Source organism: Camelus bactrianus, chromosome 9 (assembly GCF_048773025.1).
Source record: "Camelus bactrianus isolate YW-2024 breed Bactrian camel chromosome 9, ASM4877302v1, whole genome shotgun sequence".
NCBI classification, from domain to species: Eukaryota; Metazoa; Chordata; class Mammalia; order Artiodactyla; family Camelidae; genus Camelus; species Camelus bactrianus.
In genome coordinates, this window is record NC_133547.1 from 1,704,006 (window position 1) to 1,731,244 (window position 27,239).

Genomic DNA, 27,239 nt, shown 5'->3' on the forward strand with positions numbered 1-27,239 from the left:
TCTCCTGGAGGATGGTTTTTCCAGGGGATACTGCCGTCTTTCCTGCCTCCTTCTCCTTCTTAACTCCAAACTCTGTTACATTGTCACCTCCTCCAGGAAGCTTCCCCTGAATACTTCCTACCCATTCCTTTCTAACGCTTTGCCTGGCTGTTTTTTATTCAGTGTAATTATTGCTACCTGAGAGCATGCATTATATCTATTTATCATCTGTCTTCCCTACTAGACTAGTTCTCTCAGGGCAGGAACCCTCTGTGTCTTGTTCAACAACACATCCGCCCTGTGTAAGGCACGGTAGACACTGTATACACACGAGCTGAATAGATGGGGGAAGGAATTAGGGATGGTCCTGCTGAGGCAGGCAGCTGTGGTGTGTCCAACTGTTTCCATTCCCCCTTTTCTGCTAACACACTTGATTTTTCTCGGGGCACCGCCTGTCTTCCCTGCACTTTGGATGGATCTGAGCTCATCCTCAAACCAGTTCTGGGTACACTGTTGACCAGTCACAGCAGGCAATGCCCAGGATCCCCAGGACTGGCTCAGGGCTGGGCATGGGACTCAACCCTGGCCAATGAGAATTGGTCCTTAGATCTCTGTTCCACCTCTGGGATTCTTAACCGGCAGGAGCAGAGCCTGGAGGGGCCCTGATGCCAACCAGGGGGACCAGGGAAGAGGTCAGGTGAGGCAGAGTCAGGATGCTGGCAAAAACATCTTTCCTATTAGCAACTTAAACAGTCCCAGGAAGCACACTTTAAATATCTTATACTAGGAAATAACAAGAGTTACAGATGTTGCAAAACAGTATAAAGATCACCCATATTGAAAGATTAACATTCTTTCTAGTGCATGTTTCCTTTAACACACACACACACACACACACACACATTCCTCGGTCTGTATCGCCTTCGAATAAGAATATTCTCTTATATGAATAGTTTAACTATTGTAACCTTGGTGCATTTAACTTTGATACACACTCTCATCTCCTCTACTGTCCATATTACAGTCTTGTTAAATTGTTACATACTGTGTTTTTTGTGTTCTTTGTCCTCCACACAAGATCCCATCTAGGGCCAGGTATTGTACCTGTCTTTCTCAGGACATCATGTTGAGATGCACGAGGTCTGTCTGCCATCACTGCTGATGCTACATTTTGATCCACTAGGTCGGGATGCTTGTCCCATTGCTCCACGGGACACTTTCTGATTTTGGCTTTCTTCCTGCAACTAACTAACAATAACTCCGGTGGGAGACACTTGTAGATGGAACAAATCACTTGGAAACAGAGAGCATTCTGATTGATCCATTTTGGGTCCTGTGCCCCCTGAACCAATCATGAGCTGAGGGGATAGAGAAATCTCTCAGCCTGGGTCCCATGTCCTGGGAGTGTGTGGGGTAGAAGGTCCCTCCCTTTCCCCAACCACGAGAACAATGGTACAGGATGAAGCAGTGATTCTCCACCAGAGGCAATTTGTCCCCCATGGGACACCTTCAATGTCTGTGAAATTTTTATTTGTTGCAACTGAAGGGCTGGTGCTCTGGGCAGAGGTGAGGGGTGCTGCTCAACCCCCCGCCATGCGCAGGACGGCCTCACTGGAAAGAATAATCTGACCCCAAAACGTCACTGGTGTGGAGGTTGGTACCCCAGATTAGGGGAAGAAGAGTTCTGATAAGGGGGGCACCGAGGGGAAATAGAACTCTCCGGTCCATCCTGAGCCTCCCAGTCAGAAATGCTGGTCAGGAGAAGCTGCGGGTACCAACTCCATAGTCTGAGTGATGGGTTCAAACGCAGCCTCAGCCGCTACGAGGTGTGGGACCCAGGACTAGTTCCTGAACTCCTCTATGCCTCAGTTTCCTCGTCTGTGAAATGGGCAGTAGGAACACCCTCCTCAGGAGATTATTATGAGGACTAAGTGAGTTCACATTTGTGCTGTGTTTAGAACAGTGCCTGGAAGATAAGCGTTGGTCACATAAAGGATGGGAGATTTCCATCCTCGGAGAAGGTCGTGTGCTCACCTCTAACCCCGACTCCCTGCACCCCCCCCACCTCCTGTGGTACCGAGTGGGGCAGGTCACTGCTGCTTCCCAACCTCCCTTTCCTCGTCTGCAGGGTGGAGACGCCGCAGAGGCCACCTGTGAGGATGCAGTGGGACTGACATGTCATTCATACAGGAGAATAAATTGGCGATAGCTGTTGATAGGCAGAAGTAATAGTCCTCCCAGACATTCCTACAGCGACCTATTGCTAAGCAAGCTCCAGCACCATGGGAGACGCTGTATAGTGGAGAGCAAATGTTTATTTTTTAAGAAAGCAGATCGTTTTAAGAAATCAGCAAAGCAAACATAGTCACAGCTCAGGGGTTTCCAGCTCTCACAAAGGGGCAGACATCGGTACAGACCTTTTCCTTGGATTATCCTGTTCAATCCTCACACTCCCCTAAGAAGGGGCAGTTATTAATATTCCATTAGACAGAAGTGTAGACTGAGGCAGGAGACGGTCAGGTCGTTTGCCCAAGGATCCCCAGCTGTACGTGGCCAAGGTGGAATTCAAGCCCGGGTGGGCTGGCCCCTGAGCCCACGTGCTCAGCGCCCACGCTGAGGGGAGTGGGCTGTCCCCAGGGCACTGATGTCCTCCTCTGTTCTCTCTGCTTCCAGCCAAGCTTTTGCTTCACCTATTACCTGGAACCGGATGACTCTGACTCCGATTCGGAAACTGCTCCTGAGCCCTTGAAGCCAGATTCAAATTGCACAGTCATTCCTATTGTTGGTTTAGATTTTAAGGAAATCAAGGTGTGTGAATGTCCCCTGTGCTGTCTCACCTTTTTCTCTGCTTCCTAAACCTGACATCCCTCTGCTTCCTGCTCTCAACTGGGTGCCCCTGAACCCTGCATGCTGGGCTGCTGTGATGTCAAATTCCAAAGTGCAGCTGCTTAAATAAATCAGACGTGATATCTCTCTCCTGGTGATGGTCTGTGTGTAAACCTCCTGGGGCCACGGTGTTACAACCCTGTGGATTTGGGAGCCAGGGTTCTTTGATCTTGGTGCTCTGTGCACGTGGTGAAGGAGGCTCATCCCCACACCCAGTCCACATTCTAGCTCACGGGAAGACGGGAGAATTGGGAAGGGGAAGACACTTTTATCCTTCAAAGGGAAATTCCTACAGGATGTCCTGATCCCTTTATCTCAAGCCTCATTGGCAGAACACAGTCACATGACCAGTTCCTGGTGCAAGACATCCTGGGAAGTGTAGTCTTTGGCTGTGCAGTCACATACTCACCTAATAGCTTCCATTATTATCCCAAAGGAGGATAGATATACTGTCCACCACCGACCTGGTCCGTTACATTACTTTATCCCCAGTGCCAGGCTCTGATGGGTACATGAGTGAATGCGTTTACTCTTCAACACTGCATCTCCCACCCACTGACTAGGAGCCCCTCCATTTTTAAACAAATTATTAGAATAACAAACATTTCTTGGGCACTGACCATGCGGTAGGCACCTAGCTTATTTCTTTACACTTTTTGATTCACTTCACCCTCACAACTATGTGATGGGTTCCGTTATTTTCTCTGTTTCTGAGATAAGAGAGCAGAGGCACAGAGAGGGCATGTCACTTGCTTCAGGTCACACAGAGCAGAAGTAGCCAAGCCGAGACTCAGACGCAGGCAGTCTGGCTCCAGAGTGTGTGTCCTTACCCATCCCGGGGTCTGCCTCGCAGCTGTGGACACTGGGAGATTCCCAGAGGGCCCTGCAACTCTGAGTGAAGGAGCCTCTTCCAATGTTCACAGCATTCATTCATTTAGCCCAGTTCCGGGTGCCGGCAGTGGAATTAAAAATGAGACCTGATCTTGGCCCTCAAGGGCCCCAGTCCTGAGGCGAGGACAGCTGAGTCAGGATGAATTCAATGCAGAGTGAGGCTTGCTGGCATGAGGGAGGCAGAGCCTTGAGGGCCTTGAAGATGGGTTCCAATTCTGTGTCAGCTCTTGTTCCGCTGCCTAAAGCATGCGGGCAGGGATGTCACCTTGGTCTCTCAGGACACCTAGGAGGCAGTGTGTGGGGGGATTTAAATAGGGTGCGCATGCCTCTACGGCTGTGCTGGGGAGCCCCGTGCCCGGCGTGTCTCCTTGTGTCTCGGGTCTGGTTGGAAGCGGTAGGCTCCACACAGCGGTGCACACAGGGAGGGAGGGAGTGCGCTGTGTCCCAGCTGCTCTGAGACCATCATTCCTGCCTTCTCTGTCCCCGGGGTCCCTGAGAACGTCCTGAGCCCGCCCCTGTCCTAGGCCTGAGAGATGCTCAGAGCAAACACCCCCACCCTGCCCAGTGGGGAAACCTGCACCAAGTCAGAGCCAGGCAGGGGGACAGCCCCAGGGCTGCAGCTCTGAAGGGGCCTCCCACACTCAGGGCTGGGGCACGGATGGGGGCTCGAAGGCAGAGGAGAGTTGGAGCCCACGGGCACCAAGAGCTCAGGAGAACTAGGGGGGTCGCGAGGATGCAGGGACGCTGCCTAGAAGCACCCGGGACTGGGGTGGGGGGCGCACCGCGCAGCCACGCTGAGGACCAGCGAGTCTGCCCAGGACGGTCGGCCGCTCTCGGTCCATTTCTGAGTGTACAGGCGCCTGTGATTTTTGTGGACTCGTCCTGCCACCTAGAGGAGAGATGACTGAGGGACAGAGGACGCTGGGTCCAGCAGGGAGGGGACAACAGGGGCTCTCTCTTCCTGACTAGTGGGGAGCATGGGGCCAGGGGGAGATGGGGACAGCAACAGGGACAGTGATGCAGGGAATGTGAAGTCCCAGAGGGAAGGTGCAGGAAGGGGTCTCCTCACCCTCACCCTCTAATAACAGTGAACTTGTGGCCAGTACGTAAGCTGCCTGTGCAGATGTCTGACGCTGTTCGACATGTGAGGAGGCTCAGGATACCCTACCCCCAGCATGGCATCTGGTATGCTGAAACTGAAGGAGCTTGAGAAAACGGCCAGAGCTGGAAGGTCGCGCTCACCTCCTCCCCTTCCCCCTTCCTCCCTGAAACAGGTCATAAAACCCTCATGGGGTGGGGGTGCCCTCCCTCTCCCAGGAGGAAAGGAGCAGCCTTCTCTCCAAAGACAAAGAAACGCTTCCAAGAAGAATGCTAACACACAGGCCTTGCTAAGCTCCCACCGGCTTATTACACTAACCTCTTATTCCTTAATCTGTTATGTCCCCCTCCTGTTGTATTCCTCCTCATCAAATCTGGTGTAAAATTCTCAGGTCTGTTTTTTGGGGTCATTTCCTTAGGAAGGCTCTCATTCTCATGTAAATCTTATATTAAAACAATTTGTAAGCTCCCCCCCACCCCTTTTATCTGTTTTTGTTAGTTAAATTTCGGACCCAACGAGGGACCCTAAGAAGACAGAGGAAAATTTTTTCCTCCACCACACATGTATGTAATTATACTTAATCTTCTACTTAACAACTTACTCTCCTTCAATCCTGGAGGAACAAACAGGCTCACAGAGCTTACAGTGACCTCTGAGCTGTAGGTTTCCAGATAAGCAGCGGGGCACTTTGGAGGAGGCCCCTACTCCAGGAAACAGGTGGGTGCTTTCATAATTACTCAATACAATTATTCATAAATACTCAAATAATTGCTCTGGTTACTTGTGTGTATGTGGTTTAATGTGGTGAGACGAAGGCTTCTCACTGTATACTGCAGTTCAGTTGTGCTGTGTAAGTGTTTACTTTAAGCACATTTAAACCAGGTGTTAGCTATTGAAAACGTGAGGCTTGTTAAGGAGGCAGGTCCCGAGCGCCGGTCCTCCGGCCCCGCCCCGCCCCGCCCCGCCCCGCCCCGCCCCGCCCCGCCCCGCCCCGCCCTCCTCATCCAGCGCGTCCTCGCGCGCCCCCCAGCGGAGCCCGCCTAGAGCGGCGGCATTTCCACGTGCGGCGCCCGAGCCTCCCCGCAGGGCGCACGCGCAGACTTCGGGACGGCGCATGCGCCGCAGTTTGGGCGCCAGTTCGGAAGCCGTGAGGTTCAGTCAGACGAGGACGTCCGGCGCGTGTGTGCGGTGCGCGGCGGCCCGGGGGCCCAGGGCCCGAACGCGGCTGGAGGGGACACGGGCGAGGAGCGGGCTCGCGGGCAGGTGCAGATGCGTGAGTGCCTAGGGCGGGGGCGGGGGTGGAGGCGGCGCAGGCTTCCCTGAGGCGACGCCGTGGCGGGCGGGAGGCAGCGGCCTGGTACCAGAAGGGAGCGCAAAGTAGCGGCCCTGAGGGGAAGGCAACGGGCGAGGGCCGTGGGGGGGGGGGAGGCTGGGCCGCGCGGGCGGGTTCGGCCCTGAGGAGGACGCGGCGGCCACCGTGCCCCTCACGCCCGGGCCTCCTGCCTGTTCCTCCTCGCCCGAAAGCCTGTGGACGGGCCAGCCCGCCCTCCCCCGCCTTCCGCCCCGAAGACCCCCGGCCCTCGCCTCCAGGGCCCTCCGCCCTTTCCCCCAGGACCCCCTCCCTCCTGGGACGCCGCCCTCCCCTCCAGACCCTGGCCTCCCCTCGAGCCCTCCCCCGCCCCTCCGCTGCCAGACCCTCTTCCCCCCTCAAGCCCGCACCCCTTCCCTCAAGGTCCTGGGCCCCGCCTTTGTCCCTCCGCGCTGCCCCGTCCCGGCCTCTCTCCTGGCTCCGCTCCCTGTACCTGCCTCAGCTCCTTATTCTGCTCCCCTCTACCTCAGTCGCACGCCTCCGGTGTTTCAGCCCTCCGTGCTCTGGCCGCACGTCTCCTCTCCAGCGCCTTACCTTCTTCCCTCCGCCTCAGGGCTGTCCCCACTTCTGTACCTCAGCGCCGCTCCTTGCGCCCCTCGCCTCTGCTGTGGCCCCGCGCCCCTCCCTTTTCTTCCTCCGTGCTCCTCCTCGTCTGCCTGCTCTGTGTTTCTTGCCCTGGCCTCTGCCCCACTCCTCCTCCTCCCCCTCCTCAGTTCTGCCCTACTCCTCCTCCTGCATCCTTGCCCTCAGTGCTGGTCGGGATCCCTCCCTCTCCTTCAGGCCCACCTCTCCTTTCCCAGCCTGGCCCCTCTTCTGCTCTTCCTTTTCAGCTTGCCCCACTCCTCCTGTGCCCTGCCTTGCTTTGGCTCCCTTTCTCTTTCCTCGGCACCTCTATTCTGTTTGCTTCCTTCCAGTCCCTGCTTCCTCCTCCCACCACGGCCTCTGCCCGCCCGGATCTCATGGTCCCCACACCCCTCTCCAGACACGCTCATCCCTACTTCTCTGCAAGTTCTTCCCTAATCTGAAATTAAGGAACTCATACCTTTTTAGGGGCTCTTAGGATTTTTCTTGAAAGTATTTAACGTATTAGCTGCTTTTGTCACTGCTTTTTTAACATGCTTCTCTGGGGTGGGGGGAGCGAGATAGAAGGGGCTGTTTGGGTAGAAAGTATAAATACTACCTTTCTCCTTTGAGGAAATTTGCTTGCTGCTGTATTGTTTCAAAACTCATAATATTTTTGCATTAGATTACATAGTACATCTGTTTTTGTCTTACTATAAAGCATTTTTCTTAGTAGATTAAAAAATTAATTCTTCAGGATGGTATACCTTGTGGTTTTCAGCTCCTGCCTTATTTAAACCTTGCAGTAGCGTGGGAAAGGAGGTCTTCCTTCTTTACCTCATTTTTACAGATGAGAAAAGCTAAATTTAGAGGTGCTACTAATTGCCCAGGTTTTCACATCATTTTGTGCAGATGCTAATGTTCCAAAATACAGAAGCTGTTTACTTCCCATATGTCAAATATTTAACCATGGATGTTTAAAGTGGAAATGAAAATGTATTCTTCCAAGGAAATTTTTGGTCAATGGAGAAATCAGAAGTAAAATTATGAATTACTAAGAAAATAATTAAAATGAGAGTTGTGACATCCGCTAAGTTTTGTAGTTTAAAAAAATTTTTTTATTGAAGTATAGTTGATTTACAATATTGTGTTAGTTTCTGGTGTAAAGAATAGTGATTCAGTTATACATATATATATTCTTTTTCATATTCTTTTTTGTTATATCTTATAAAATATTGACTATAGCTCCCTATGCCATACAGTATGACATTGTTGTTTATTTGTCTATGTGTTAGTTTCTGGTGTAAAGAATAGTGATTCAGTTATACATATATATATTCTTTTTCATATTCTTTTTTGTTATAGCTTATAAAATATTGACTATAGCTCCCTATGCTATACAGTATGACATTGTTGTTTATTTGTCTTATATACTGTAGTTAGTATCTGAAAATCCCAAACTCTTAATTTATCCTTCCCCACCCCTTTCCCCAACCATAAGTTTGTTTTCTATGTCTGTGAGTCTCTGTAAGTAAGTTATTTGTGCCCATATCCAAGTGATATCGTATTATATTTGTCTTTCTCTGACTCCTTTCACTTAATATAAAAATTAGGTCCATTTATGTTGCTGCAGGTGAATTATTTCATTCTTTTTTATGGCTGATGTATGTATTATTCAGTTGTATGTACACACACACAGACACACACACACACACAACCCATAGTCTCCACTTATCTGTTAATGGACATTTAGGTTGTTTCCATGTCTTGACTTGTAAACAGTGCTGCTGTGAACATTGGGGTGCATGTATCTTTTTGGTTTTGAGGGGGAAGTAATTAGGTTTATTTTTAGAGGCAGGACTGGGGATTGAACGAGGACCCTGTGCATGCTGAGCATGTGCTCTTCTACTTGAGCTATACCCTTCCCCTGGGGTGCAAGTATCTTTTTGAATTAGAGTTTTCTCCAGATATATACCCAGGAGTAGGATTTCTGGATCATATTTTTTTAGTTTTTTAAGGAAACTCCATACTGTGTTCCATACTAGCTGCACCAAATCACATTCCCACCAACACTGCAGGAGGATTCCCTTTTCTCCAGACCCTCCCCAGCACTTACCCTTTGTGAACTGTTTAATGAGGTGTACCTCATTGTAGTTTTGATTTGCATTTCTCTGGTAATTAGCAATATTGAGCATCTTTTCATGTGCCTGTTGGCCATCTGTGTGTCTTCATTGGAGAAATGTCTAAGTCTTCTGCCCATTTTTTGATTGAGTTGTTTTTTTGTTGTTGTTGTTATGAGTTATATGAACTATTTGTATATTCTGGAAATTAATCCCTTGTCTGCTGCATCATTTGCAAATACTTTGACCCAGCCAGTAGGTTATCTTTTCATCTTGTCAATGGTTTTCCTTTGCTGTGCAAAAGCTTGTAGGTTTAACTAGGTCCCATTTGTTTATTTTTGCTTTAAATATCTATTTCCTTGGTAGACTGACCAAGAAGAACATTGCTAAGATTTATGTCAGAGAATGTTTTGCGTATGTTTTCTTCTAAGAGATTTATGCTGTCCTGTCTTATGTTTAAGCCATTTTGGGTTTTTAAGCCATTTTGAGTTTTATTTTTGTGTATGATGTGAGAGAGTGTTCTAACTTTATTGATTTACAGGCACCTGTCCAGCTTTCCCAACACCACTTACCAAAGAGACTGTCTTCATTGTATATTCTTGCCTTCTTGCCAAAGATTAGCAGACCTTAGGTGTGTGGGTTTATTTCGGGCTCTCTGTTCTGTTCCATTGATCCATATGTCTGTTTTGTGCCAATATCACACTATTTTGATTATTGTAGCTTTGTAGTAATGTATGAAGTCTGGGAGGGTTATGCTTCCAACTTCATTGTTTTTCTTCAGTATTGCTTTGGCAGTACTGGGTCTTTTGTGATTCCATAAAATTTTAGGATTATTTGTTCTAGTTCTGTGAAAAATGTCCTGGGTGATTTGAGTGATTGCATTAAATCTGTAGATTGCCTTGGGGAATGTGGCCATTTTAATGATATTGTTCCTTCCAATCCAAGAACGTGGGATATCTTTCCATTTCTTTAAGTCATCTTTAATTTCCTTAGTCAATGTTTTGTAGTTGTCCGCGTATAAGTTTTTCAATTCCTTGGTCAGATTTATTCTTAAGGTTTTTTTTTTTTTGGGGGGGATGCATTTTAAAAGAGATTGTTTCTTTATTTTCCTTTTCTGATGTGTCATTGTAAGTGTAAAGAAATGCAACTGATTTCTGTATGTTAATCTTGTATCCTGCTACCTTGCTGAATTTGTTTATCAGCTCTAGTTTTGTGTGGAGCCTTTAGGGTTTTCTATATATAGTATCATGTCATCATATAGTGACAATTTTACCTCTTCTCTTCCAGTTTGGATCCATTTTATTTCTTTTTCTTGTCTAATTGCTATGACTAGGGCATCCAATACTATATTGAATAGAAGTGGTGAGAAGTGGGCATCCTTATCTTGTTCCAGATTTTAGTGGGAAGGCTTTCAGCTTTTCACTGTTGAGTATTATGCTGGCTGTAGGTTTGTCATAGATAGCTTTTATTATGTTGAGATATGTTTCCTCTAGATTCATTTTGGTTAGAGTTTTTATCATAAAAGGGTGTTGAATTTTATCAAATGTTTTTTCTACATCTATTGAGATGATCATGTAATTTTTGTCCTTTTTCTTTTTGATATGGTATATCGCTTTGATTGATCTGCATATGTTGAACCATCCTTGTGTCCTTGGGATGAACCCAACTTGATCATGGTGTGTAATCTTTTTTATGTGCTGTTGGTTTCTGTTCGACAATACTTTGTTGAAGATTTTTCCATCTATGTTCATCAGTGATATTGGCCTGTAATTTTCTTTTTTGGTAGTATCTTTGTCTGGTTTTCATATCAGGGTAATGGTGGCTTCATAGAATGAGTTTGGGAGTATTCCCTCCCCTTCAGTCTTTTGGAAGAGTTTGAGAAGGATCAGCACGAGTTCTTTGTATGTTTGATAATATTCCCCAGTGAAGCCACCTGGTCCTGGACTTTTGTTTGCAGGGAGGATATTTATTGCTGATTCTATTTCGCTTTTAGTGATTGGTCTGTTCAAATGACCTATTTCTTCTTGATTCAGTTTTGGTGGACTGTGTGTTTCTAGAAACCTGTCCATTTCTTCTGAGTTGTCCAATTTATTTCTGTTTATTTGTTCATAGTATCCTCTTATGGTTTTTTGTATTTCTGTGGTGTTGGTTGTAATTTCTCCATTTTCCTTTCTTATTTCGTTTATTTGTGTCCTCTTTTCATCTTGGCGAGCCTGGCCAGAGGTTTGTCAATTTTGTTTACTCTTTCAAAAACCCAGCTCTTGATTTTTGATGGATTTTTTTCCTATTTAAAAGATTTCTATTTTATTTAATTCCTCCATGATCTTTATTATTTCCTTCTGCTGACTTTAGGGATTTTTTTTTTTTAGCTCTTCTTTTTCTAATTCTTTTAGGTGGTAGGTTAGGTTGTTTATATGAGGTAGTTCTTGTTTTTTTGAGGAAGACCTGTATTTCTGTGAACTTCCCTCTTAGGACTGCTTTTGCTGCATCCCATAGATTTTGTGTGGTTGTGTTTTCATTGTGATTTGTCTCAAGGTATTTTTTTTTAACATTTTTTATTGATTTATAATCATTTTACAATGTTGCATCAAATTCCAGTGTTCAGCACAATTTTTCAGTCATACATGGACATATACACACTCACTGTCACATTTTTTTCTCTGTGAGCTACCATAACATTTTGTGTATATTTCCCTGTGCTATACAGTATAATCTTGTTTATCTATTCTACAATTTTGAAATCCCAGTCTATCCCGTCCCACCCTCTGCCCCCCCGCAACCACAAGTCTGTGTTCTCTGTCTGTGAGTCTATTTCTGTCCTGTATTTATGCTTTGTTTTTGTTTGTTTGTTTGTTTTTGTTTTTTAGATTCCACATATGAGCAATCTCATATGGTATTTTTCTTTCTCTTTATGGCTTACTTCACTTAGAATGACATTCTCCAGGAGCATCCATGTTGCTGCAAATGGCATTATGTTGTCGGTTTTTATGGCTGAGTAGTATTCCATTGTATAAATATACCACTTCTTCTTTATCCAGTCACCTGTTGATGGACATTTAGGCTGTTTGCATGTTTTGGCTACTTGTAAATAGTGCTGCTATGAACATTGGGGTGCAGGTGTCATCCTGAAGTAGGGTTCCTTCTGGATACAAGCCCAGGAGTGGGATTCCTGGGTCATACGGCAAGTCTATTCCTAGTCTTTTGAGGAATCTCCACACTGTTTTCCACAGTGGCTGCACCAAACTGCATTCCCACCAGCAATGTAGGAGGGTTCCCCTTTCTCCACAGCCTCTCCAGCATTTGTCATTTGTGGATTTTTGAATGATGGCCATTCTGACTGGTGTGAGGTGATACCTCATTGTAGTTTTTAATTTCTTCTTTGATTTAATCTTTGACTCATTGGTTTTTTAGTAGCTTGTTTAATATCCATGCTGTTGTTTTTTTCTCTTTTGTTTTTCTGTGGTTGATTTCTGGTTTCATGGCATTGTGGTCAGAAAAGGTACTTGAATAATTTCTGTCCTCTTAAATTTGTTGAAGCTTCTTTTGTGCCCAAATATGTGATCTATCCTAGAGAATGTTCCATGCTCACTTGAAAAGATTGTATATTCTCTTTTTTGGGTATGTTATGTCCTAAAACTATCAATCAAGTCCAACTGTTGTGCCATTTAGTGTCTCTGTTGCCTTATTGATTTTCTGTCTGGAAATCTATCCAGTGATGTTAATGGGGTGTTAAAGTCTCCTTCTATAGTTGTGTTCCCATCAATTTCTCCCTTTATGTCTGTTAGTATTTGCTTTATGTATTTAAGTGCTCTTATATAGGGTGTATACGTGTTAATGAGTGTAATACCCTCATCTTGTATTCCCCCTCTAATCATTATAGAGTGTTCTTTTTTAATCTTTCTTTATGGTCTTTGTTTTAAAGTCTGTTTTGTCTGAAATCAGTATTGCTACTCCCACTTTCTTGTCATTTCTGTTTGCATGAACTATCTTTTTTCATCCTCTCACTTTCAGTCTATATGTGTCCTTCTCACTAAAGTGGGTCTCTTGTATGCAGCATATTGTAGGTTCTTGTTTTAATTTTGAATCTGCCACTGTGTCTTTTGATTGGAGCATTTAGTTCATTGATGTTTACAGTAATTATTGAGACATATGTGTTTATGGCCATTTTATTTTATTTTTTTATTTTTTATGGCCATTTTAAATTTAGTTTTCCAGTTGATTTGGTGTTTCCTCTTTGTTCCTTTGTTTTGTGGTTTGATAATTTTCTTTTGTATTATTTTGGTTTCTTTTTGGTTTTTGTGACTATTGTATGCTTTTGACTTGTGTTACCCTGTTTTTCAAGTATATTAACCCATTATTATATCTGCTTGCTTTAAACTGATAGTCATATAAGCTCAAACACATCCTAAAAAGAAGAAAAGTATATTTTTTTTTGCTTCCCTCTCCTACCTTTAATGATTTTGATGTCCTGTTTTACATCTTCATGTTTATTCTGTTGCAATTCATTGTAGTATTACATTTCCACTTTTGGTTTTCTCCTTTCTGTAGCATCCTGCTTCTTTTCTATTTAGAGTAGACCTTTCAATATTTCTTTTAGTGTAGGTTTAGTATTGCTGAATTTTTTTAAAGTTTTCGCTTGTCTGTGAAATTCTTTCCCTCTCCTTCTATTCTAAAGGATAGCCTTGGTGGATAAAGTTTTTTAGGTTGCAGCTTTTTCTCGTTCAGAACTTTGAATATATCTTGCCACTCCCTTCTGGCCTGCAGTGTTTGTGTGGAGAAATCAGCTGAAAGCCTTATGGGGATTCCCTTGTAACCACTCTTGGTTTTTCTCTTGCTGCATTTAGAATCATTATCTTTAACCTTGCCATAGCCTTTGTTTTAAAGACTGTTTTGTCTGAGTATTGCTACTCCTGCTTTCTTGTCATTTTGATTTGCATTAAATATTGTTTTCCACTCTATCACTTTCAATCTATATGTGTCCTTCACTCTAAAGTGAGTATCTTGTAGGCAGCATATTTGTAGGCTTTTATTTTATTATTCGGTCTGCCACTCTGTGTCTTTTGATTGGAGCATTTAGTCCAATGACCTTTATGGTAATTATTGATAGATATGTGTTTATTGTTATTTTGAACTTTGTTTTCCAGTTGATTTGGTGTTTCTTCTTTGTTCCCTTGTTTTCCTTTTTGTTTTTCTTTTTATTGTTTGATAATTTTCCTTTGTATTAGCTTGGTAGACTGTGGAGGTCTATCTCATTGTTCATTCTCTCAGGGGACTTCTCTTGTTCTTTTAATTGGCAGTGGTTCCTCTGCTTCTTTATTTGACTTATATTTCTCTGGCTTTATGGATTTAGGAGTATCAGTTATCTACTGTGGTCTTCAAAGGCTGTTTTATTTTTGTTTGTTTTTATTTAAAGTGGGAGCATTCCTGTGTAGACAATGTGCATCTGATAGTTTTATTGGGAGGGCTATTCTTAGTATGGATGGTTTCCATGCCTTTCTTTCAAGTGTGTTGGCTGTTACCCTTTTATTGGGGGTATGGTTGGTGGTGTGGTGATCAGAGCCTGCCCTGATTGTTATTGTTAAGTGGGGCCTCCTTTTTTGTTCTGTGGTTGTAATAACGTTGACAGGCCATATCTGCTCCCCTGTTGCTGGAATAGAAGCTTCTAGACCCGTTTCTGAGCTGTGGTGTGTCATAGGCAAGGTTGGAGCACTTCAGCTGGGAAGAAGAGTCGCTGAGTATACCTCTGCAGGAGATGTCCACTGGGAAGTGCCCTCTGTGGTGTTATCTGCCACTTGTTGTGCGGGCTTAGAAAGTACTGTCTGTTGATGCTGCCTTTGCCTCCGTCTTAGCTGCAGAAACGTCACCTACTCACTCTGGTGTCCCCCAGGTTCTGAGCCCCAGGAACCACCAGCACAGATCTGCCAATGTCAGGTGCTAGGGCCCACCGTAGAGAGCGTTTAGTCACACACCTGAATGTATGGTGAGCCACAGGGTCAGCGCAGACCCCAGCCCTGCTTCAGCATACAGGACAGTGTGCTGGCCTATTGTAAATACCCATACTCACCCGTTTCATGTGCCAGAACTCCGCTCACTGTCTGTTCTTTCCAGAGGCATAGGTCCACAAAGTGTTCAGAGAGGGCAAATCCACCCTGTCTGCCTGGGGCTGTAAGCAAATCTCAGTCCCATGTGTGAAGTTTCAGGGCTCCTGGGTATGGATTCAGCTTTCAGCCCCGCTTCCACACAGCAATGATGGCTATGACCAAGCCCCACCTCTCCTCTTGTGAGAACACACCAACAATTTAACCAAGAGGAGACAGTGGCTATGGCGGCTGTGATGTGCCTCTCCCCAACACACACCAGCAGTGGTGCTTTTTTATGGGGGACCCAAGCTGTTCTGTTCCACACACACCCCCAGCCACAGCTCACACTGTCCTCCAGTCCCTTGAGGGCGCTTCTGTGCAGTGGGCTTCAGCCCTCTCCCTGGGCTCCTCATCACTTAGTTCTGTCTGCCAAATGGCTGCTACTTTCTCCTCCGAGACTCGAAAGCTCTGCTTCTGTCATTGCTGACCTCCCAGCTGGAGAGGGGGCATCCCAGCATGAGGGTACCTTCCTTCCTTTGCTGCTCCCTCTCTGCAGGACCAGTCCTACATGAATTTTTTCTTTTTTCTTTTACCAGATTTTGTGAGAATCCTCCTGTATTCGAAGTGAGAAACACTCTGCCAGAGTTCAGTAGGTGTTCGGTGAGATTCAGTGGGTTTGTAGTTGTAATTCTTAATGTATTAGAGAGGGCGAGCTGTGAGTCTACTTTGCCATCTTGGCACCTCCCTCTAATACTATATTGAATAGAAGTGATGAGAGTGGGCATCCTTGTTCCAGATTTTAACGGGAAGTCTTTCAGCTTTTCAATTGAGTATTATGCTGCCTGTAGTTTTGTCATAAGTAGGTTTTATTACATTGAGATATGTTCCCTTTATACCCACTTTGGCTAGAGTAAGTGGGTGTTGAATTTTATCAATGCTTTTTCTACGTCTGTTGAGATGATCATGTGATTTTTGTCCTTTCTCTTATTGATGTGGTGTTCCCTTCTCTTGCTGATGTGGTGTATCACATTGATTGATTTGTGTATTTTGAACCATCCTTGTTTCTCTTGGATGATCCCAACTTGATCATGGTGTATAATCTTTTTTATGTGCTCTTGGTTTCTGTTCGACAATACTTTGTTGAAGATTTTTCCATCTATGTTCATCAGTGATATTGGCCTGTAATTTTCTTTTTTGGTAGTGTCTTTGTCTGGTTTTCATATCAGGGTAATGATGGCTTCATAGAATGAGTTTGGGAGTATTCCCTCCCCTTCAGTCTTTTGGAAGAGTTTGAGAAGGATCAGCACGAGTTCTTTGTATGTTTGATAATATTCCCCAGTGAAGCCACCTGGTCCTGGACTTTTGTTTGCAGGGAGGATATTTATTGCTGATTCTATTTCGCTTTTAGTGATTGGTCTGTTCAAATGACCTATTTCTTCTTGATTCAGTTTTGGTGGACTGTGTGTTTCTAGAAACCTGTCCATTTCTTCTGAGTTGTCCAATTTATTTCTGTTTATTTGTTCATAGTATCCTCTTATGGTTTTTTGTATTTCTGTGGTGTTGGTTGTAATTTCTCCATTTTCCTTTCTTATTTCGTTTATTTGTGTCCTCTTTTCATCTTGGTGAGCCTGGCCAGAGGTTTATCAGTTTTGTTTACTCTTTCAAAAAAATAGCTCTTGATTTGATTGATTTTTCTATTTTAAAAAATTCTGTTTTATTTTCTCCCTTATCTTTATTATTTCTTTCCTTCTGCTGACTTCAGGTTTTGTTTGTTCTTTTTCTAATTCTTTTAGGGGGCAGGTTAGGTTGTTTATTTGAGATTGTTCTTGTTTTTGAGGAAGGCTTGTATTGCTGTGGACTTCCCTCTTAGGACTGCTTTTGCTGCATCCCATAGATTTTGTGTGGTTGTGTTTTCATTGTGATTTGTCTCAAGGTATTTTTTAATTTCTTCTTTGATTTAATCTTTGACCCATTTGGTTTTTTTGGTAGCATATTGTTTAATCTCCATGCTGTCATTTTTTTTCTCCTTTGTTTTTCTATGATTGATTTTTAGTTTCATGCCATTGTGGTAGGAGAAGATGCTTGAAATAATTTCTGTCCTCTTAAATTTGTTGAGGCTTCTTCTGTGCCCAAATATGTGGTCTATCCTAGAGAATGTTCCATGCACACTTGAAAAGAATGTATATTCTGTTTTGTGGGGATGTAATGTCCTGAAAATATCAACCAAGTCGAACTGTTGTATTGTGTCATTTAGTATCTCTGTTGCCTTGTTGATTTTCTGTCTGGAAGATCTGTCCAGTGATGTTAATGGGGTGTTAAAGTCTCCTACTATGGTTGTGTTCCCATCAGTTTCTCCCTTTATGTCTGTTAGTATTTGTTTCATATATTTAGGTGCTCTTATATTGGGTATATACGTGTTAATGAGTGTAATACCCTCATCTTGTATTAATCCTTTAATCAGAGTGTTCTTTGTCTTTCTTTATGGTCTTTGTTTTAAAGTCTTATTTTGTCTGATACGAGTATTGCTAGTCCCACTTTCTTGGTCATTACCATTTGCATGAAATATCTTTTTCCATTCTCTCACTTTGAATCTATGTTTGTCCTTCACCCCAAAGTGGGTCTCTTGTAGGCAGCATATTGTAGGCTTTAGTTGTATTATCCAGTCTGCCACTCCGTGTCTTTTGACTGAAGCATTTAGTCCATTGACCCTTACCATAATTATTGATGTATGTTTATTGTTATTTTGAACTTTGTTTTCCAGTTGATTTGGTGTTTCTTCTTTGTTCCTTTGTTTTCTTTTTTGTTTTTCTTTTTATTGTTTGATAATTTTCCTTTGTATTAGCTTGGTTTCTTTTTGTATCTATGTGGTGTCTTTGCCTGGTTTTGGTATCTCCCAAACTCATTCTATGAAGCCATCATCACCGAGCCCTCCAAGACCACATTACAGAACAGTTAAATTCATAGAGTCAGAAAAATATAAGTAAATGAATAAGCAGAGGAACCACTCCCAGTTAAAAGAACAAGGTAAAATTCCCTTAAAAAACAATGAAATAAAGCTCTCTGATCTACCAGGTGTTGAGTTAAAAATAGAAATAAAAGCAAGAATAAACAAATGGGACCTAATTAAACTTACAAGCTTCTGCACACCAGGAGATTGAAAAGGAGAGCTGTTTTTATGAAGGAGCCTGCCTGTGTAGCCTGCATGCATCTAATATTTTTGTTGCGAGGGCCATTTTTAGTATAGATGTCTGCCACATCTTTCCTTGTTTGCTGGCTGTTATCCCCTTGATAGAGGGTGTAATTGGTGTTGTGGTGACCAGAGCCTGCATAGGTGTTGAGCGGGCCTCCTCTTTGTTCTGTGGTTTTCACAGCCCTGTCTGGGGCCAGGTCTGTTCCCCTGTGGTTGGAGTAGAAGCCTCGAGATCTGTTTGTGAGGTACTGTGTGAAGTAGATTGGACTGGAGCACTTCTCCTGGGAGAAGAGTCACTGAGTATCCTTCTGCAGGAGATGTCCACCAGGAAGTGCACTCTTTGGTGTCACCTGTCACCCTTAGTGCAGGGTCGTAAAGTACACTGCTGGTGCTGCCCTTAGCCTTGCCACAGACATGGGAATGCAGATAGTCTGCTCTAGTGTCCTTCGGGCACTGTGCTCACAGTCACCAGGGTATATCTGTTGAAGTCAGAAACCAAGACTCACTGTAGTTGCGTGTAGTTGCACACCTGGATCCGCTGTGGGCTATAGGGTTAGCCCAGATCCTGGCTCTTCCCCAGTGCGTGCTACTGCAATTAATGCTGGACCTGCCCCAGGCATGCTCCAGCATCCCGCTGGGATGTCCTGCAGGCTCCAAGCCCTCAAAGTCACCAATGGCACAAATCTGCCAAAGGCACCCACCACACATTTCAGACCCCAGCCTCTCCTCCGAAGTGGAATGGTCTCAGACCCCAGCCCCACCTCTGCCTGGGCACAACCTGTCAGTGACTATACCTCCCAGAGCTCCCACAAGTGAAACTGGGTCTGTGAACAAGCTGAGGAGACAGCTATGGTGGGGTCCTGCCCCTCCCTTCACAAGCACAGGCTAACAGCTAGGCTTTTTATGGTGGACCTGGGCTCCTCTGCACACATTCTGTTTCAGCCATACCACAGTCTCGCCCCTTCAGGCTGTCTGTGTGCAGCCAACCTCAGTCCTCTTCCTGGGTTTATCCTCTGAAGCCTGAGCTTCAGCAGCCAGCCCTGGCGTGTACCAGCAGGCTTGCGTATCAGGCTGGGGACTTCATGGATCTTCTGTGCTGGTTTCTCTCTGTTCTGCCAGCTGCAGAGTGGCTGCTACACTCTCCTCCAAGCCTCTGAAGTTTCCCTTCTGTCCTTGATCTCCGAGCTGGTGAAGGGGCTCCCCAGAGTAAGGGAACTTTTCCTCTTTCACTGCTCCATCCCGTGGGCACGGATCCTGTCCCAATTCTTTCTTTTTCTATTTTTTTTTGTCCTACCCAGTTACATGGAGATTTTTCTTGTAGTTTTGCTTGCATGAGATCTACCAGAGTTCAGTAGGCATTCTTTGAGAAATGTTCCACAGGTACATGTATTTTTGATGTATTTGTAGGAGGAGGTAAACTCCTCATCCTTCTATTTTACCATCTTGAAGCCCCTCCTAAATTTTGGTATATAACCAAAATTAACAGCTTTCGATAGTCAAGGTAGAATGAAATAAATTAGACATTTGTTTTAGGAGATTCACAAAGCCCCACAAAGAAACAAACAAACTGATAAAAATCTAAAGAAATGAAGAGTAAGGAAATAATAAAAATAAGTGAAACTAATATATGAGAAAGTAAAAATAATAGCATTAGAACTAGCAGCTGGTACCTGGGATGAGAGGGGAGAAAGTGGTAATAATGAAAAAATAATGGAAATAATTAACAAAAAAGACAAACCAGTAATAAAGCAGCAACATTGATTAGAAAGGATATAGTTGTATACTTAAGAGATTAATTTTCTTAATCATGTGTTAATATATTTCAACTTCAAGCATATGGATCATTTTTATGGAAAAGTATTTTTTAAAAATTGGATTCAAGAAGTAGAAAACCTGAGTAGACCAATGAGCATTGAAAAGCACTGAAAAAGTCATTAAACAATTGGTTGACATTAGAGAGCCTTCTGCCTAGATGGTTTTAGTGGTATCAAAAGTTAAAAAATAAAAGTTAAGTAAAAAAATGTTAGGAAGAAAAAAAAAAGTGCCAAGAACTACTGAGGTAAATGGATAAAATTTGGTTGATAAGGGATATAGGATTAAAATAAGGCTGAGATCCAAAAGATAAAAGTTTAAGGGAAGCAGGATTAAGAACTTATGTAAAAACGGAGAAACAGAAACAGACTTACAGACATAGAGAACAAACTTATGGTTACTGGGGGCTAAAGAGGGTGTAAAGGGAAAAACAGAGTTCGAAAATTGTACCTCTTGGGGAGTGATGGAAATGTTAGCTATCTTGATTATGGTGGTGGTTTCATGGGTGTAGACATCTATCAAAATTCATCAAATTGTACATTTGAAATATGTGTGGTTTACTGTACAGGAACCATACCACAATAAAGGTGTTAAAAAAAGAATTTATGTAAAAAAGAGGAAGGGAGAGATGCTGAGGGTGCCTTTGTTTTAATTTTTTTTAATTTTTTTATTTTTATTGATTTATAATCATTTTACAATGTTGTGTCAAATTCCAGTGTTCAGCACAATTTTTCAGTCATTCATGGACATATACACACTCATTGGCACATTTTTTTCTCTGTGAGTTATCATAACATTTTGTGTATATTTCCCTGTGCTATACAGTGTAATCTTGTTTATCTATTCTACAATTTTGAAATCCCAGTCTATCCCTTCCCACCCTCCACCCCCCTGGTAACCACAAGTCTGTATTCTCTGTCTGTGAGTCTATTTCTGTCCTGTATTTACACTTTGTTTTTGTTTGTTTGTTTGTTTTTGTTTTTGTTTTTTAGATTCCACATATGAGCGATCTCATATGGTATTTTTCTTTCTCTTTATGGCTTACTTCACTTAGAATGACATTCTCCAGGAGCATCCATGTTGCTGCAAATGGCGTTATGCTGTCAGTTTTTATGGCTGAGTAGTATTCCATTGTATAAATATACCACATCTTCTTTATCCAGTCACCTGTTGATGGACATTTAGGCTGTTTCCATGTTTTGGCTATTGTAAATAGTGCTGCTATGAACATTGGGGTGCAGGTGTCATCCTGAAGTACATTTCCTTCTGGATACAAGCCCAGGATTGGGATTCCTGGGTCATATGGTAAGTCTATTCCTAGTCTTTTGAGGAATCTCCACACTGTTTTCCATAGTGGCTGCACCAAACTGCATTCCCACCAGCAGTGTAGGAGGGTTCCCCTTTCCCCACAGCCTCTCCAGCATTTGTCATTTGTGGATTTTTGAATGATGGCCATTCTGACTGGTGTGAGGTGATACCTCATTGTAGTTTTGATTTGCATTTCTCTGATAATTAGTGATATTGAGCATTTTTTCATGTGCTTTTTGATCATTTGTATGTCTTCCTTGGAGAATTGCTTGTTTAGGTCTTCTGCCCATTTTTGGATTGGGTTGTTTATTTTTTTCTTATTGAGTCGTATGAGCTGCTTATATATTCTGGAGATCAAGCCTTTGTCGGTTTCACTTGCAAAAATCTTCTCCCATTCTGTAGGTTTTCTTCTTGTTTTACTTCTGGTTTCCTTTGCTGTGCAGAAGCTTATAAGTTTCATTAGGTCCCATTTGTTTATTCTTGCTTTTATTTCTTCTAGGAGAAAATTTTTGAAATGTATGTTAGATAATGTTTTGCCTATGTTTTCCTCTAGGAGGTTTATTGTATCTTGTCTTATGTTTAAGTCTTTAATCCATTTTTAGTTGATTTTTGTATATGGTGTAAGGGAGTGTTCTAGCTTCATTGTTTTACATGCTGCTGTCCAGTTTTCCCAACACCATTTGCTGAAGAGACTGTCTTTATTCCATTGTATATTCTTGCCTCCTTTGTCAAAGATGAGTTGACCAAAAGTTTGTGGGTTCATTTCTGGGCTCTCTATTCTGTTCCATTGGTCTATATGTCTGTTTGGTACCAATACCATGCTGTCTTGATGACTGTAGCTCTATAGTATTGTCTGAAGTCTGGGAGTTATTCTTCCAGCCTCTTTCTTTCTCTTCAGTAATGCTTTGGCAATTCTAGGTCTTTGATGGTTCCATATAAATTTTATTATGATTTGTTCTAGTTCTGTGAAATATGTCCTGGGTAATTTGATAGGGATTGCATTAAATCTGTAGATTGCCTTGGGCAGTGTGACCATTTTAACAATATTGATTCTTCCAATCCAAGAGCATGGGATATATTTCCATTTTTTAAAATCTTCTTTAATTTCCTTCATCAGTGGTTTATAGTTTTCTGTGTATAATTCTTTCACCTCCTTGGTTAGATTTATTCCCAGATATTTTATTACTTTGGGTGCTATTTTAAAGGGGATTGTTTCTTTACTTTCTTTTTCTGTTGATTTATCGTTAGTGTAAAGAAATGCAACTGATTTCTGAACGTTAATTTTGTAACCTGGTACCTTGCTGAATTCTTCAATCAGCTCTAGTAGCTTTTGTGTGGACCTTTTAGGGTTTTCTATATATAGTAACATGTCATCAGCATATAATGACACTTTTACCTCTTCTTTTCCAATTTGGATCCCTTTTATTTCTTTCTCTTGCCTGACTGCTGTGGCTAGGACTTCCAGGACTATGTTGAATAGGAGTGGTGATAGTGGGCATCCTTGTCTTGTCCCAGATTTTAGTGGGAAGCTTTTGAGTTTTTCACCATTGAGTACTATGCTGGCTGTAGGTTTGTCATATATAGCTTTTATTATGTTGAGATATGTTCCCTCTATACCCACTTTGGCGAGAGTTTTTATCATAAATGGGTGTTGAATTTTATCAAATGCTTTTTCTGCATCGATTGAGATGATCATGTGGTTTTTGTCCTTTCTCTTGTTGATGTGATGTATTACATTGATTGATTTGCGTATGTTGAACCAGCCTTGTGTCCCTGGGATGAACCCCACTTGGTCATGATGTATAATCTTTTTTATGTGTTGGATTCTATTTGCTAAAATTTTGGTGAGGATTTTGGCATCTATGTTCATCAGTGATATTGGCCTGTAATTCTCTTTTTTTGTAGTGTCTTTGCCTGGTTTTGGTATCAGGGTGATGGTGGCTTCATAGAATGAGTTTGGGAGTATTCCCTCCTTTTCAATCGTCTGGAAGAGTTTGAGAAGGACTGGTATGAATCTTTGTATGTTTGGTAGAATTCCCCAGTGAAGCAGTCTGGTCCTGGACTTTCATTTGTAGGGAGGTTTTTAATTGCTATTTCTATTTCCTTTCTAGTGATCGGATTGTTCAAGTGTTCAGTTTCTTCTTGATTCAGTTTTGGTGGACAGTATGTTTCCAGAAACTTGTCCATCTCCTCTAGGTTATCCAGTTTGGTTCCATATAGTTTTTCGTAATATTCTCGTATGATATTCTGTATTTCTATTTTGTTTGTTGTAATTTCTCCATTTTCCTTTCTTATTTTGCTAATTTGTGCTCTCTCTTTTTTCTTCTTTGTGAGTTTGGCCAGAGGTTTGTCGATTTTATTTACTTTTTCAAAAAACCAGCTTTTGGTTTGGTTGATTTTTTTCTATGGTCTTGTTAATCTCTATTGTATTTAATTCCTCTCTGATCTTTATTATTTCCTTCCTTCTGCGTTTTGGGGCTTTTTGTTCTTCTTTTTCTAATTCATTCAGGTGGTGGGTTTACTTGTTTATTTGAGATTGTTCTTCTTTTTTGAGGAAGGCCTGTATCGCTATAAACTTCCCTCTTAGCACAGCCTTTGCTGTGTCCCATAGGTTTTGAGTGGTTGTGCTTTCATTATCATTTGTCTCAAGGTATTTTTTAATTTCAGCTTTGATTTCCTCATTGATCCATTGTTTTTTCAATAACGTATTGTTTAATCTCCATGCTTTCCTTTTTTTCTCCTTTGTTTCTCTGTTGTTGATTTCCAGTTTCATGGCATTGTGGTCAGTAAAGATGCTTGAGATAATTTCTGTCTTCTTAAAATTGTTGAGGTTTCTTTTGTGCCCAAGTACATGATCGATCCTGGAAAATGTTCCAATGTGCACTTGAAAAGAATGTATATCCTATTTTTTGGGGGTGTAATGCTCTGAAAATATCCACCAAATCTAGTTTTTCTATTGTAGTATTTAATTTCTCTGTTGCCTTGTTTATTTTCTGTCTGGAAGATCTGTCTAGTGATGTTAATGCAGTGTTAAAATCTCCAACTATGATTGTATTCCCATCAATATCCCCCTTTATCTCTGTTAGTAATTCTTGTATGTACTTAGGTGCTCCTATATTGGGTGCATATATATTAACGAGTGTAATATCCTCATCTTGTATCACTCCTTTAATCATTATAAAATGTCCTTCTTTATCTTTCTTTATGGCCTTTGTTTTAAAGTCTATTTTGTCTGAAATCAGTACTGCAACACCTGCTTTTTTGGCTTTTCCATTTGCATGGAATATCCTTTTCCATCCTTTCACTCTCAATCTATATGTGTCCTTCTCCCTAAAGTGGGTCTCTTGTATGCAGCATATTGAAGGTTCTTGCTTTATTATCCAGTCTGCCACTCTATGTCTTTTGACTGGAGCATTTAGTCCATTAACATTTACAGTAATTAATGATAGATGTGTGTTTATTGCCATTTTGAACTTATCTTTGCAGTTGAATTAGTATATCCTCTTTGTTCCTTTCTTCTTCCTTTTGTGGTTTGGTAATTTTCCTTTGTATTATCATGGATTTTATTTAATTTTTGTGACTCCCTTGTAAATTTTTGGCTTGTGGTTACCCTTTTTTGTAAATCTATTAACCCATTACTATAACTGTTTTTATTAAACTGATAGTAAATGATCTCAAACCCATCCTACTGTTAAAAAAACTTAAAAAAGAAAGAAAAAAAATATTCTATATTTCCCTGCCTCCCTCTCCCACTCTCAGTGATTTGTATGTCTTCTTTTATAATTTCGTGTTTTCTTTATTTGTAATTCATGAGTTATCACCTTTCCAGTTGTGAGTTTCTCATTTCTGTAGCATCCTGCTGCTTTTCTATTTAGAATAGCCCTTTCAATATTTCTTTTAGCATGGGTTTAGTGTTGCTAAACTCCTGCAGCTTTTTTTTGTCTGTGAAACTCTTTATTTCTCCTTCTATCCTCAAGGATAGCCTTGCTGGATAAAGGATCCTAGGCTGCATCTTTTTTTCATTCAGGGCTTTGAATATATCTTGCCACTCCCTTCTGGCCTGTAGTGTTTGTGTAGAGAAATCAGCTGAGAGCCTTATGGGGGTTCCCTTGTAACTTACTCTTTGCTTTTCTCTTGCTGCCTTTAGAATCATTTCTTTATCCTTGACTCTGGCCATCTTGATTATGATATGTCTTGGTGTGGGTCTATTTGGGTTCTTCCTGTTTGGGACCCTCTGAGCTTCCTGTACTTGGATATCTGATTCCTTCTTTAAGTTTGGGAAGTTTTCAATCATGATTTCTTCAAAAACCTTTTCAATCCCCTTTGATCTTTCTTCTCCTTCTGGGACCCCTATTATGCGAAGATTGGGACGCTTTATATTATCCCATAGGTCCCTTATGCTATTTTCATTATTTTTTATTTGCTTATCTGGTAGTTCTTCTGAATAGGTGCTTTCTATTGCCCTGTCTTCTAGATCACTAATTCGTTCCTCTGCATTATCTAGTCGGCTTTGCACAGCTATTAGATCATTCCTCATCTCTGTCAATGAGTTTACCCATTCTACTTGGCTCTTCTTTATAGCTTCAATTTCATTTTTGACATATTTTGTATCTCTAAACACTATCTCTTTTAATTCCTTCAGCAATTTGATCACTCCTTTTTTGAAATCTTGATCTAGTAGGCTATCGATGTCTGTTTCGTTGATCTTTCTTTCAGGGGATTTCTCTTGTTCTTTTAATTGGGAAAGGTTTTTCTGCTTCTTCATCTTGCTCATACCTCTTTGGCACTGTGGTTTATGGAGTATCAGTTGTTTATTTTGGTCCTTAAGGATTTTATCTATCTGATGCCTATTTAGGAATAGAACTTAGGAAAAAAAAATAAGAGAGAGAGAGAAAGAATTTTAAAAGAAGGGAGAAAGAGGGTTTGAAAACAGTGTATAATGAATAATAGAAGAGCGAGTTGAAGCAGAGTATTAATCGGGTTGAGACGTCCTTTTAAAACCTTTAAAAAAAGGGGGGGGGGATGAATAGATGTATTTGAAACCTGTGTCTAATCAATAACAGGACATCAAAACCCAAGAGAAATAGAAATGAATTAAGAAGTAAAAATTAAGAGAGTAATAGAAAATAGAACAAGTAAAAACAGATTAAAAAAAAAGGGGGGGGGGGTTGTCGGTGTTCTCCTGGAGTCTGTGTGCTTTTAATGTGAAGTCTTTCTGTCTTCGTCCTGTTTTGGAAGCTCAGCTTGCTGTTTTCAGAGGCCCTCCGTTGGTGCCCTCTTCTGTGCTGCTCCCAGCACCTGTCGGCAAGCCGATCGCGCCTTCTCCTAACACGAGGTCAGGTGCAGCTCTCTGCTGTGGGCGGGCGGGTCGCTGCCCCTCCGCATGCCGCAGTCAGATGTTGCAGACTGGCCAGGTAGGAGGGCGGGTCGTGCCCCCTCCCAGCACCTCGGTCAGGGGCTGTGTTCCTGCCGGAAAGGCGGGGGGCCGCTCTCCCTCTACCTGTGCCACCGGTAGCTCTGCTGCTCTGTGTGGCTGCGCGCTCCGCCCTGGTCGGCGCTCCGCGGGTGGGCTCGGGGAAGACCGAGGGACAGCCCTGTCCCTGCTCCGAGCCAGAACCCAGCTCCTTGGTTGTCTTTGTGGAGCAAGTTCTCTGAGGGACCAGGATGGAAGGATCCTGTCTGCCCCGGGCTGCAGGCCAGTCTCAGTCTGGCTTTTGAGGCTGCTAAGCCCTTCCGTGCGGATGCAGGTTTCGCCCCCGCCCCCGCCCCCGCCTGGATGCTAAGCACTGGAGGATATGGCGGCTGTGCCTGCGCCCCGCCTCTCTTCCCCTGAAAAGTTTCCGCGGGTTTTCAGAGATGGGGGTATGCACCCTTCCCCCCGGAGCACATCAACCTTGCTGTTTTATGGAGGGCCCAGGTGGTTCTGCCCTGTGCACCCACAGCC

At 42.8% G+C, this 27,239-nt stretch overlaps 1 protein-coding gene across 1 annotated transcript in view; it reads left to right on the forward strand.

Moving 5' to 3' along the window:
• Window positions 1-3,486: 3,486 nt before the first annotated feature.
• The window catches only part of ZIM2 (zinc finger imprinted 2), a 42,324-nt gene continuing 18,571 nt past the window's right edge, over window positions 3,487-27,239 (forward strand). Inside the window, exon 1 of the mRNA XM_074370821.1 lies at window positions 3,487-3,491. Within this exon, the coding sequence (XP_074226922.1) occupies window positions 3,487-3,491 (5 nt within the window). The remainder of the gene's footprint in view (window positions 3,492-27,239) is intronic.